At 45.4% G+C, this 13265-nt stretch overlaps 1 protein-coding gene across 1 annotated transcript in view; it reads left to right on the top strand.

The window, feature by feature from the left end:
* Positions 1 to 13265, top strand: part of SHROOM3 (shroom family member 3) — a 263685-nt gene that overhangs the window by 228082 nt on the left and 22338 nt on the right. The window contains exon 6 of the mRNA XM_084855398.1: positions 1580 to 1711. Within this exon, the coding sequence (XP_084711524.1) occupies positions 1580 to 1711 (132 nt within the window). The remainder of the gene's footprint in view (positions 1 to 1579; positions 1712 to 13265) is intronic.

Genomic DNA, 13265 nt, shown 5'->3' on the forward strand with positions numbered 1-13265 from the left:
GTCCACCCTGACACTTGCATCCCCATGGCACGCCATTCTCTCGTAGCACTCTACTGTGTTCTGGCACACAATTTGGGAATTACTGCAGTAGTGAATCCTTCAGGAATCTAGAAAAAACAAAAAACGAACAGTGAAAAATCTCTTCTTTTCTAGTCTTTTCCTCCTCCTTTCTAGCCTTTTTTAGCATATAGGTTCATCTTTCTCCTCCTCTTCTCTGGCAGAACAAGACAAAGGTTCTTGTACCTTTAATCATTGTAGAGAAGAAATAATGTGGACAGGTGCAACTTGTCATGCCAGCATCAGAGAAGCTGCATCAGCCAGAATTCTAGTATAGGTTGTTAAGAGACGTCTTACCAATTAGTCGATTTTATTGTGCTTATACAGTTCAGACAAATCTACAGACAAGGGTCCTGACCCTTTTGGGTTTGGTAGGTACATATGGAATTTTGAGAGAGTATTGTGGGTGTTCTTACAAGATGGCTGCCATAGAGGGCTTGCCCATTCATAAACTGGCTGCCATGGTAGCCATGGCCAGTCATAAAACACACATTTCACAGGAGGCAAAATGATGAGACAAAAAGAAAAGTAACTTGTCCAAGAACCAAAGTACAAGGCAAAGGTGGAGTCTGAGCTCCAAAACACAAACCACTCTTTTCAACCTGAATGAAGATGGCACTGGAGGGCTACACTTTGCTGAATGCCAGCCTCCCTGTTTAAAAAAAAAAAAGGTTTTTAATGTTAAAAAAATCTTTATAACTAAAATAAAAATCAGGAGAGTCAGGGAGCTTGGCAGGCACCAAGAGAGGTGTGTGTGGGCACATTGGTACCCATGGGCACCACGTTGGAGATGCTAGGGTTACACAAAGTATGCAGATAAAGAGAGAAATTACCAGAAATTATATATGTCTGATTAAGTTTTCTGTATGAACTGGGGTAACAGGCTAGCTTTTCGTCAAGCTCCAGAAATTACACAGTATGATAACAGTAACCAATTGTGAGTTTTAATGTGTTATTTGAATCTAAGTTTACATGCCTCTTTCATGTGTTTTATTGTGCTTTAATATATCTCCATGTGTTTTCTTTATTTCCTTTATTCTGTATATTCTTTGTATCTGGTTGTCCTCTCTCATGGTCTTTTTCTTTCTCTCTCTCTCTCTCTCTCTCTCTCTCTTTTAAAGAAACCTAAGCAAAACAAAATGATGTTGCCACTGGTATGTCCCATCTCTGGTTATAGCCAGAATTTTTTGTGGGTTTGAAACCACTTGAAGACCATGTTGCCATTAAGGTTGCCAAATCTGACAACATTTTGGACATTTAGGGCTCAGTTCATTATTATGTTCTTTTGCACCAGGTCCAATTCTTTTTCAACAGGGTGGTCTTGGTGGCTTGTATCCACGAATGGTAGCAGAGTAGAATGTAATAAATGTCAGGGAGCAGAGACCATGATGCGTTTACTTTCTGGACAGCGCCACACTGCTGGCACAGTATACATGCTAAATAATAATCAAATGATCTTGCTCCACCTGTCAGAGTACCTGAGTGAGTGGCTGTCTCTAATAATTTTATCCTTTCTTCCCAGACGAAGTGTACCCGTGGGCCGACCACACTCCTGGCATCCAGCCAAGTTCGCAGAGCACCAACCCGATCTCAGTATGATGCAAATATCTCAGGGTATGATTGGCAGTCCTTGGCATCAGGCCTTCCATTCCAGGTAAGCCTTGCAGCACCGTGGCCACAAACCTGCCTCCAAGAAATGGTGCATCCTGTGCTTCCCTTTCCAGGAAGAGAACATTTTCTTCTCTGCCACAAAATAACTGCTTGCTTGCTTGCTTTCTCTGAGCAATCTGCCAGGTGCTGCATTACCTTTACAGAACTAGAAGCATGGTAGTTTAAAAGTAGAACTGTGGTGTGCAGACAGCTGCCTTCAACCGTTTTGCAAAATTTGGAAGATCTACCAAACGTTGAGCTTTGTCCAAATATCTCTGCTGGTTTCAGGATCTTACAGACCTTGGTTGGCTCCCAGACCCAGTCTTCTAATTAGCTGGAAGCTGTAGAAGCACAGCAATACATACTCTGCACTAAAAACAACAATAACAACAGCAACAGATCAAAATTCTGCACTAAGAAAATCTGAATTTTACAACTTTTATATGTCATGCAAATTTCATACATTTTTCTTTTGAATCGTTTATTCTGCTTGTGCTAGTCTTTGCAAGTTTGCTCAATTTGCAAAAATCACACAGGCTTCAGAGTTCAGCTTTTCTTGGCACAAGAATGGTTTTTTTAGAACTGATTATATAGAACTTCTGCCTCTTCCTTACCCTGTGTTTCCAATTTCTTGTATATGTAGATGTACAAGAGATGGAACGTAACACATCTGGAAAGCATTAATTATATTTCTGGCTTCTTTTGTACATATAGATAAATCCTCAGTCTTTCCATCTATTTGCACATCTTCCCTTCCTGACAGATTCTGATCCTCAACACTAGGATAATGACTCTCCCTCCTCTCCATCTTAGGTACTAGAATGTCAAGCCCTCTGTGAAACCTAAATACTGGCAATATTAGTAATGTATTGAGATCAAAGCAGCCATGGGATGGGAAAGCAGGAAGAAACTCTAGGATTACAAGGAGGGGAAATGAGAGAGAGAGAGAGAGAGAGAGAGAGAGAGAGAGAGAGAGACCATTTCAGTAGAGATGTGTGTTCTCTCTCTCACTGACACCCAACACAAATCATCTGGCAAAGGCATTCATTCCATCCCAGGGAGTTTTTGCCATGGTCTGGCACAGAGGGTTCCAAGCCTCAGATTTGTGCTCTCTCTGTCACATCCCTTTTGGCAAAGATGCTGTTGCTCCAGGACCAGGTGTTTCCACACTGTAGAACACCAGTGGCATCTAGTGGCATCTACTGTACTGGTAGCTGTCAGGAATAATAAATGAGGGCCGGAGCTCTGTTGGAGAGGTCAAATTGTCAGGGTCTGAGATTATGCATCTGTTTGTTTAAAAAGACAACAAATGACAAAAGCAGCTGAGAAAATGAACTTTAAACAAGAAAAGTAGCTAGTTTAGCTGAAAGTGTTCCTTCTCCTCCCCCCTTCTGCCCTGGTTTCTTTCTCGTTCTCTGTACTTCTACCTTACTTGACAAACTGTTGGGTCCCTGGGTAATTCATTTTCAGCATCCTTCCTTCTTCCCCTGTGCCTGAGCCTTCATGTGGTGGGGAAATCACCTCAGGCCAGGAGCCATCCATGTAAAGAGGTCACGGAGGAAGAAGATGGAATAGTCTGGGCCACAATTGTGAAGGGCAGGAAAGAGGTGGTTACCTTGGTCACCTCAGTGCTCCAGAGCCCTTTAATAGTAAAAGCAGGAGATGTGGATCAAGAGCAGATGGATTTATAAGGAATTTCTCAGTGAGCCAGGTGGGGTGGGGTGGGCTTGGCCACGGTCACTTGGCGTGAGGAGACCAAGATCATGCTGCCATGGGGATTGAGGGTGGACTGGCTGTGCAAGGACCAAACAGCCGTATTCGATCTAAGCCTAGCATGTCCTGGAGGTCAGCTGCTGGGGCTGGAGCCAAAGATGGGCCTTGAGCTGTAACTGGGCTTGAACCGGAGCTTTCACCGAAAGCAGAAACCAGGCAGAAGGCGTCGCTCCAGGAAAAGCAGAAAGTCAGGCACCTAATGTTTATGTCAGGCCTGGCCAGTCCAGAAGCTCATACTGCCTGCAGTTCGCAGGGGCGGATATGAAACCTCCTTATTCCTTTTGTGCCTGAGGAGGCTTCTGAGATCCGAGTGTGCACAGTCCCAAGTAGTGCACCCAGCCTCACACTGAAAGTTCTTCTTCATGATCTCCATGCGTCACACCTCTGGGTTCTGCACCTGCACAGAGCTCTGTTTGGGAACGTTCTGAAAGCTGATAGCGTGTCAGCTTTTAGTGGGAATCCAGTCCCACCCTACTGCACACACTCAAAGGCTGAAGTCCTGCTCTTCCTGGTCAGTTCTACTTCAGCCACCACCATTTTATTCTCTTTCTTTCCTATCCAGTTTCTCTCTTATTTAGCATTTTGAATTTTATTTTGGAGTTCGCATTTGTCTTTGGGCGTCTCATTGCCTCCTTAGAGTTTATGGCCCTTAAGGATCCCTTCTGCAAGTGCTCTTGTTGCAGGAGCAAATAGCCCCCCACAGACAGCCACTCTTTCTGCCTACTTTGTTTGGCAGAGAGTCATAAGGTGGATTCCTGCTCTTTTTTCAGGCTTTTGCTAAGTAGGCTAGTCAAAATCATTCCTCAAGGCTTTGAGAGCTTCTTTGGGAGCAAGCCCTTAAGGCCACAGACACCAGAGACACTAGGGTTCAACTGCCACCAGTGCAATCCAGTGTTTCTTTCACATAACCTCTGGAAATGTCCTTATTGGCTCCAGAGTCCACTGACTCTCCTCAGTCTCTGTCACAACTCCCATCCACTGTTCCAGATCCAGATGCCTCTCCCTTCAGTGTTGATTCTTCCTCCAGTGTCATCAACACTCAGGCATACCCACTGAAGGCCAATACTGGGACATCAATACCAGTCGTGGTATGTGAACAACTGCCTATTCTGGGTAGATGTCTTCATCTTGGAAAATTTGATGCGGTACAGATTATCAGGTCAACCCCTGAGGGTAAGATATGGGAGAAGTCTACCAATTCTCTGACTTGCCTCAAGATTGCAGAGGCAGATCTTCTGGCCACAGCTCCCCAGGTTTTTTGCTGCAGTTGTCCTAGTCACTGGTCCTCTGTTTCACACTAGGGATCTCCAGACTCATACTATTCCAGGGATTCTGATAATTTTGACTCTGACTCTGATGAATGCAGATGGGGTTTGATGTGGAGAGAACCACCTCAGTGTCACTAATCTTGCTCGCCATCTTTCTCTTGGGACCATCAATGAATTAGGTCATGGAAGTGGGGCTCATCCCATCATTCTGTTCAGGAGGATCTGTGCTATTTTGACCCTTATCCTGGCAGGGACTAGGACTACAGTCAGCATCTCTCTCCATCTCCTCGGCACCATTGCACCCACTACCAGCACAATCGGTGTCATCACATGACTTGTGCCATGCTGCAGCACGGTCACAGCCCTTCTACCTTTTCACACCATTACAAGCTGCACATCAGGGTTCGTATGAATGCCCCTGTTGGTTGAGACGTTCTTTTTTTTGTGTTCACCTGAGGCATCTACCCACCACCAGCACATCAGCTCACTAATCACATTTATTTATTTATTTATTTATTTATCGATCACATTTCTATACTATTTCTGTACAATAACTGAAGCTCTCTGGGCAGTTCACAAAAATTAAAACCATAAAGTACAGCATAAAACAATATAAAATATAAAAGCTTAAAACTACAGTATAAACATACAACCAGAATAAAATCTAGCAGCAGTGCAAAGATTTAAAATACAGTAACAGATTTAAAACAGCAAAACTAAAAGACTAGAATGCTAAAATGCTGGGAAGGTCTTCACCTGGAGCTGGAAAAAGCACAATGTAGGCACCAGCCGAACCTCTCTAGGGAGCTCATTTCACAGCCGGGGTGCCACAGGAGAAAAGCCATCTATCCTGGGCAAAAAGCAGCGATGAACTAGGAGGAAGGAGTCTGGGACTGCTAGCCTTCACAAAACCCTGCCACACAGTCCCTGCTTTTCGTGGACGATAGAGGGAATTAATCCATTGTAGCGATGTCTTCCTCACACCAACCTGGAGAATCTGATCTTTCCATTCTTATCTTTCCTCTGAGTCATGTCAAAAGATAGACTGGAAAAGGATCTTGTCCAACCCAAGCCATCTTCAGCAGCAGCCTTGTTCCTTGCAGCTTGATAACTCTCATGGTAATGTCTAAGACAGCAGTCCCCAACCTTTTTGGTGCCAGGGACCGGTCTCATGGAAGACAATTTTTCCACGTACGGCGGGGGGGGGGGGGGTTCGCTGGCAGACTTCTGGCCGCTGGGATGCAAATGGTGTCCGCATAGCGGATGCCATTTGCGTCCCTATTCTTTGCAGTAATTGGCTACGTAAAGATTTACATAGCCTATTACTTGAAGAACAGCGACATAAATGGCATCCGCTACGCGGATGCCATTTGCGTCCCAGCGGCTGGAAGTCCTCCAGCAGCCGGAGCCAGCCGGCAGCTCTGCGGACTCGCTGCGGAGCGGAGCCGGACAGGGCCAGCAAGGATTCCGGGGGGGGGGGGGACGGATCGCCTCCCCCCCCCCCGGTGGACCCAAGGTGAGGGGGTTTTGCACACCCCTGCGGCCCGTTTGCTAACAGGCCACAGACAGGTACCACTCTGCGGCCTGGGGTTTAGGGACCCCTGCTCTAAGATATGTGTGATACACAGAGATCATGAAGAAAGAGGACATGTTGCTTATCTGTATCCCTGGTTCTTCAAGTGGTTATCTGTCCATTTTCCCTCTCGGTGCCTATATAGCATGTATCCCACTTTTTCTTTGTACAGTACTGCCATGATCTCAGGGAACTGAGTGGGAAGGGCAGGTTCCCACCAAAATGCTGTCTCAGCTTTTAGAATGTTCCTGAATGGAGCTCTGCTCAGGCGTAGGACCCGTATGTGTGAATATACCGATGACCACTCAAAGAACCATAGTTACAGGTTAGCTACCTGTCCTTGCAGGGACAAGTTCTGAGATCCCTCATATTCCATACAATAGGTGTAAGGATTGGGGGGGGCTCTATCCCTCCACCCCCCAAAAAGCCTGCACTCATCAACAACCCATAAAGAACAGAGTGTTGCAAGAGGGGAGCCAGAGGTACACCTTTCATAGAATCATAGAATAGTAGGGTTGGAAGGGGCCTACAAGGCCATCGACTCCAACCCCCTGCTCAATGCAGGAATCCAAGTCAGAGCATCCCTGACAGATAGTTGTCCAGCCTCATCTTTGAAGGCCTCCAGTGTGGGAGAGCCCACCACCTCCCTAGGTCATTGGTTCCATTGTCGTATTGCTCTAACAGTCAGGAAGTTTTTCCTGATGTTTAGCCGGAATCTGGCTTCCTGTAACTTGAGCCCATTATTCCGTGTCCTGCACTCTGGGATGATTGAGGAGAGATCCTGGCCTTCTTCTCTGTGACAGCCTGTCAAGTACTTGAAGAGCACTATCATCTCTCCCCTCAGTCTTCTCTTCTCAAGGCTAAACATGCCCAGTTCTTTCAGTCTCTCTTCATAGGGCTTTGTTTCCAGTCCCCTGATCATCCTTGTTGCCCTCCTCTGGACCCTCTTCAGTTTGTGTGCATCCTTCTTAAAGTGTGGCGCCCAGAACTGGACACAGTACTCCAGATGAGGCCTAACCAGTGCTGAGTAGAGGGGAACTAGTACTTCCCGGGATTTGGAAGCTATGCTTCTATGAATGCAGCCCAAAATGGCATTGGCCTTTTTTGCAGCCACATCATATTGTTGGCTCATATTCAGCTTGTGATCGACAACAGTTCCAAGATCGTTCTCGCTTGTAGTGTTGTGGAGCCACGTATCCCCCAACTTGTAACTGTGCATTTGGTTTCTTTTTCCTAGGTACAGAACTTGGCATTTATCCCTATTAAATGTCATTCTGTTGTTTTCTGCCCAGCGCTCCAGTCTATCCAGATCACTTTGAATTTTGTTTCTGTCTTCCAGGGTATTAGCTATCCCGCCCAATTTTGTGTCATCTGCAAATTTGCAGATCTAAAATCTGCAGAGGAACTAGAGACCAAATTGCCAATATCCGCTGGATAATGGAGAAAGCCAGGGAGTTTCAGAAAAACATCTATTTCTGTTTTATTGACTATTCTAAAGCCTTGGACTGTGTGGATCATAACAAATTGTGGCAAGTTCTTGGTGGTATGGGGATACCAAGTCATCTTGTCTGCCTCCTGAGGAATCTGTATAACGACCAAGTAGCAATGGTTAGAACGGACCACGGATCAACGGACTGGTTTAAGTTTGGGAAAGGAGTATGGCAGGGTGGTATACTGTCACCCTACCTATTCAACCTGTACGCAGAACACATCATGTGACATGCTGGGCTTGATGAAGCCAAGGCTGGAGTTAAAATCGCTGGAAGAAACATTAACAATCTCTGATATGCAGATGATACCACTTTGATGGCTGAAAGCGAGGAGGAGCTGAGGAACCTTATGACGAAGGTGAAAGAAGAAAGTGCAAAAGCTGGGTTGCAGTTAAAGCTCAAAAAAACCAAGATTATGGCAACCAGCTTGATTGAGAACTGGCAAATAGAGGGAGAAAACGTGGAGGCAGTGACAGACTTTGTCTTTCTAGGCGCAAAGATTACTGCAGACGCTGACTGCAGCCAGGAAATCAGAAGACGTTTACTTCTTGGGAGGAGAGCAATGACAAATCTTGATCAAATAGTGAGGAGCAGAGACATCACACTGACAACAAAGGTCTGCATAGTGAAAGCAATGGTATTCCCCGTAGTAACCTATGGTTGCGAGAGCTGGACCATAAGGAAGGCTGAGTGAAGGAAGATCGATGCTTTTGAACTGTGGTGCTGGAGGAAAATTCTGAGAGTGCCTTGGACTGCAAGAAGATCAAACCAGTCCATACTCCAGGAAATCAAGCCAGACTGCTCACTTGAGGGAATGATATTAAAGGCAAAACTGAAGTCCTTTGGCCACATAATGAGAAGACAGGGTACCCTGGAGAAGATGCTGATGCTAGGGAAAGTGGAAGGCAAAAGGAAGAGGGGCCGAACAAGGGCAAGATGGATGGATGATATTCTGGAGGTGACGGACTCGACCTCGGGGGAGCTGGGGGTGGCGATGGCTGACAGGAAGCTCTGGCGTGGGCTGGTCCATGAAGTCACGAAGAGTCGGAAGCGACTGAACGAATAAACAACAACTGCAAATTTGATCAGCATTCCCTGCACCTCCTCCTCCAAGTCATTAATAAAAATGTTGAAGAGCACTGGGCCCAGGACTGAGCCCTGCAGTACCCCTCCCCAGTTTGAGAAGGTCCCATTGATAAGTACTCTTTGAGTCCGATTCTGTAGCCGACTGTGGATCCACCGGATCGTTGTTTCATCTAGACCACTTTGAGCTAGTTTGCTCATCAGGATATCATGGGGCACTTTGTCGAAAGCTTTGCTGAAGCTGAGGTATATTATGTCCACAGCATTCCCACAGTCCACAAGGGAGGTTACTTGATCAAAAAATGAGATCAGTTTCGTCTGGCAGGATTTGTTCTTGACAAATCTATGTTGGCTTCGAGTAATCACTGCATTGTTTTCAAGGTGCTTACAGACTGATTGCTTTATAATCTACTCCAGGATTTTCCCAGGGATTGATGTCCGACTGATCGGTCTGTAGTTCCCAGGTTCCTCCTTTTTACACTTTTTGAAGATAGGGACAACATTAGCCCTCCTCCAGTCATCTGGCACTTCCCCCGTCCTCCATGATTTCTCAAAGAGAACAGACAGCAGTTCTGAGAGTTCTTCTGCCAGTTCCTTTATTACTCTAGGATGCAGTTCATCTGGCCCTAGTGATTTGAACTCATTCAAAGTAATTAGGTGTTCCTTGTTCATATGTCTATCGATCTCAAGCTGAAATCCTGCCCCTTCAGCCTGTACTTCACCTTTAAAACATTTGTTTTAATTCGAATTAGATTGAATGTTCAATTTTTTGCTTATTCCATTTTATATGCAGCTTTTCTTCCATGGAACTCAAGGCAGGGTACATGGAGGCTCCCAGACAACTTCCAATCCAAGTGCTGACCATTACGTGCCCTCAGGCCATGCTCTGGTCTTGGTGTTTTTAGTCTACTTCTGATAGCTAAGACACACTTTCTGAATTAGAATTGGAGATACACTTCATTCTTACTCTCCCAAAGATCAGAGATGTAAAAATCAAGATGATCTACCTCCAAAGGTGCCTACCCCCTGTGTTTCTAGATGAGTCACTGCTTCTGACGGAAAGGAATGAAGCTACAGCAACTCACGCAGAGACACACAGCCTCCTCTGAGGCTGGATAATTGTGCTGTGTTTCTGCATTAGGAGTGATTGAATGATTGAATCAAACATGGTGTACAGATGCTGTAGAATGGTTCTACAGTGGAGGCTGATCAGAAGTAGGCAAGATGTGGACAGGGAATCAGTCAGAAACACAGCAGTCCTCCTCCCTGCTCCTCTCCCCTGCTTGAGTGCTTTGGGCTCTGTAGAAGCTTTTAATTCACTCATTTATTTCCTTTGACATGCTAGCAGTTCTCTCATGACGCATGCAGTTTGGGGTTATTGCCCTTGAGGAAATAAAACCATTTATCATGTTTTGCACCCACAAGTGTCCTTTTAAAGCAGTACTGGTAGACAGTGATCATCGTCCTGAGTCAGAGTGGATCTTTTGATAGAAAAAAATGAGGATCAATAAAAAAGAATCTCAGTCAGCTCTCTTCTGCCCCTAGAATTTACTAAGATGAAATTAACATTAATGGTGGCACTGTAATTCAATTTAGAGGCACTGAATTACACAGGCCTAGCCCCCCCCCCCCAAGTCCATTCCAAATCGGGCCCAGACCCCTCCAGAGTTTGGGCCCAGTTCAGAATAGGTTCATTTCCAAGCATACACACACAAACACACATAAACACACACACACACTGCTACTAGCCCACTCTGTCACCCCATTTCCAAACTGAAGAGACAGCAAGGAGAGTTTGCATAATCATACGCCTCAAGCTTTAGGCCTGGACACTGCTACACACCCTTGTGTCAGTATTTACATGGACCGGGGCCAATCTTCACCTGCAATTTAGTGTGAAGGGGAAGAGTTTGAAGTCGTTTGTGACACATGACGTTGTCACCAATTTTCAGCAATGCCACTGCTTCCCTCTGTAAAGTCTGCATTTTCGCAGAGTAGTTTTACTGCATTTTTTTTTAATGCAGCTCCCAAGTGGTTCAACTACAGTATGCCTCATTCCTCCAGATTAAATTTGGCCTGATGGGCGTGCTGGGGTGTGTGTGTCTTTCACCTGACTGTGACCTCGGTCAAGGAGTGATGCCCTCCTTTTTCCCTCTATTGTTTTGATTTGCCACCATTTCACAGTAGCGTGTGAAAGAGACAGGTCTGGTTCCTTGCCCTGCAGTAGGTATTTGCTCTACTGGTGTTTCTGCCTCTTAGTAGTGCTCTCTGCTTTGCCATTCACTGTACTTCACGTCTTTCTTTGGTAGTAGACCACAGACCCAAGATAGGGCAGCTTCAAAGTAACAACCCTTTACTCTTTTTTCCCCACTATCTCGCTATATCGCACCTCTGGCAGCTCACTTTGGAGGCTTCATTCTCTGAACCTTCCTTAAACTATTCCCCACCACCACCACTGGTTGATCATTTTCTTTACTCTGTAATCCCCTGAAATCTTGGAAAATCGCTAAATCGCCTTTGTAACATGCTGCAACATCGAAATTGCTCTACTACAGCTTCTTGTTACTGGGAACTTGCTGGCTGTACTCCCCTTTTCCTTTTGCTCCTTCCTGGGATGTGGTGTGTCCTTTGGGGATCAAGGCCAGTGGGGATTTCTCCTGCAGCTCTTTTCTCAGCTGTTCCCTTCTATCCTGCAGTCTTTCCCAGCTTAATCCCCCCAAATCTCCTGAAAGCGCTGAACCGGTAAATCGCCCTTGCGCCATAGTGTGACATCAAAATCACACTACTTCAGGTTCTCATTACAATGTGCTTTGGTGGATCAGGGCACTACTAGTGAAATCCTAAAGACAAGCAAATTTGCAGTTCTAAAGCCCCGCAATAGTGATTTCATGCATAGGGAATAGCTCTAAATTGCTATATTGGTATAGCACAATAGTGATATAGCAATTTAGAGCTATTCTGTACAGGCGGTATCACAGAATGGCTCTACCTAGCTGTGGAAGTCTGAAGGCAGACAAGTAGACCTCTTGGTGACACACTTACACTGGGTGGGAATGTAGGAAATTTTCAGGTCAGAATGCTCCGCTGCTTTTTCTAGATGCACCCGGGGAGCAAGGGGGAAGGGTAACGTGCTTCTCACAGGTGGTTGATGACATCATTTCAACTGGTGGGACTCCACCCATCCGACCCCAAAGTAAGGTGGATAAAAGTGCAGTGTGACCTGTGAAAGCGGTTTGTTTGGGAGGCATATAGTCCGCTTTTTCTTGCTTTGTGTGCCCCTGATGGAGCTAAGCCGATTTCGGGAAAAAGCAGATAAAAGCTGAAAACACATCTCAATGTGTTGCCGTAAAGTCTGGCCCCAGGGAACGTAGTTCCCAAGCTTCCTGGTGCCAATGTGAAGTGAATGATTCACCTTCCGATGAAGTAAATAATTTATTATTCCCATTTTGCCTATGATGAATTGAAACTGAGTAATAATGACTCAATCACCTAGTGGGTCAAGTGATGCTAGGACTTGAACACATGTTTTCCCAATTCCATGTCTTAAGAGTGAATCAAGCGGGTTTTATGGCTGGTTTATCTTCCACTTCATCATTTTGTATGGCGGAAAATAATGTCATAGAACCAAAGGCACCAACTTCCTCCCTTCCAAATAGCAATGACAACTAGGTGATTCTCAGTCTTTTGCCTGCATCTGAACCTCCTTGACAAGTGGTATTATCATATCCTTTCTGTAATAGTCTTTGAGCCAGTAGAACTCTGTCCATGATGAGAAACTCAGTTGGTGTCTTATTCAAACTGCTATGGTTTCCCTGCTTTTTATCCCCCCACCCATTCCCATCCCTCATTGCCTCCTTCCCTGTCATGTCTGTTTAGTTTTCTCACAGCAAACAAAATGTCTCCAGTCCAGTTGGAGTTTCCAGGAAGACTGCCAGGGTATAGCCTTCGCCTCCATAAAAAGAAAAGAAATGGGGGTAGGGGAGGAGAGAAAAAGAAAGAGGCACAGAGAGAAAGAGAGAGAGAGCAAATTTCTTCCCCTCCTCAAGCTTGTCTTACTCTTCTTTTCTCTCTTTCTCACGATATCTGGTTATTTTGGTGATGTTTAGGATGCTTTTGATGGATTGCAAGGGTGGAGGAGACGCACTTGGACTTCTCTGCAAAGCCTGTGTTGCTTGTGATCTGCCTCTATCTATTTTTTCCTTCCCTTCATAGTGATAAATAAGAGACATGTGTTGCAATGTCAAGTGGTTCATCCGAGCAAACCAGGATGACTGTAGACTAAGAACAGAACAAGGCCCAAATATGGGTTTTCGTCTGTTCCTCTAAAAACTAAACATATCCGTCAGTGCCCCTTTATAAGCCAGTATAACT

This window comes from Heloderma suspectum, chromosome 5 (genome assembly GCF_057233095.1).
Source record: "Heloderma suspectum isolate Gila_16-S chromosome 5, 16-S_ref, whole genome shotgun sequence".
Taxonomy (NCBI): domain Eukaryota; kingdom Metazoa; phylum Chordata; class Lepidosauria; order Squamata; family Helodermatidae; genus Heloderma; species Heloderma suspectum.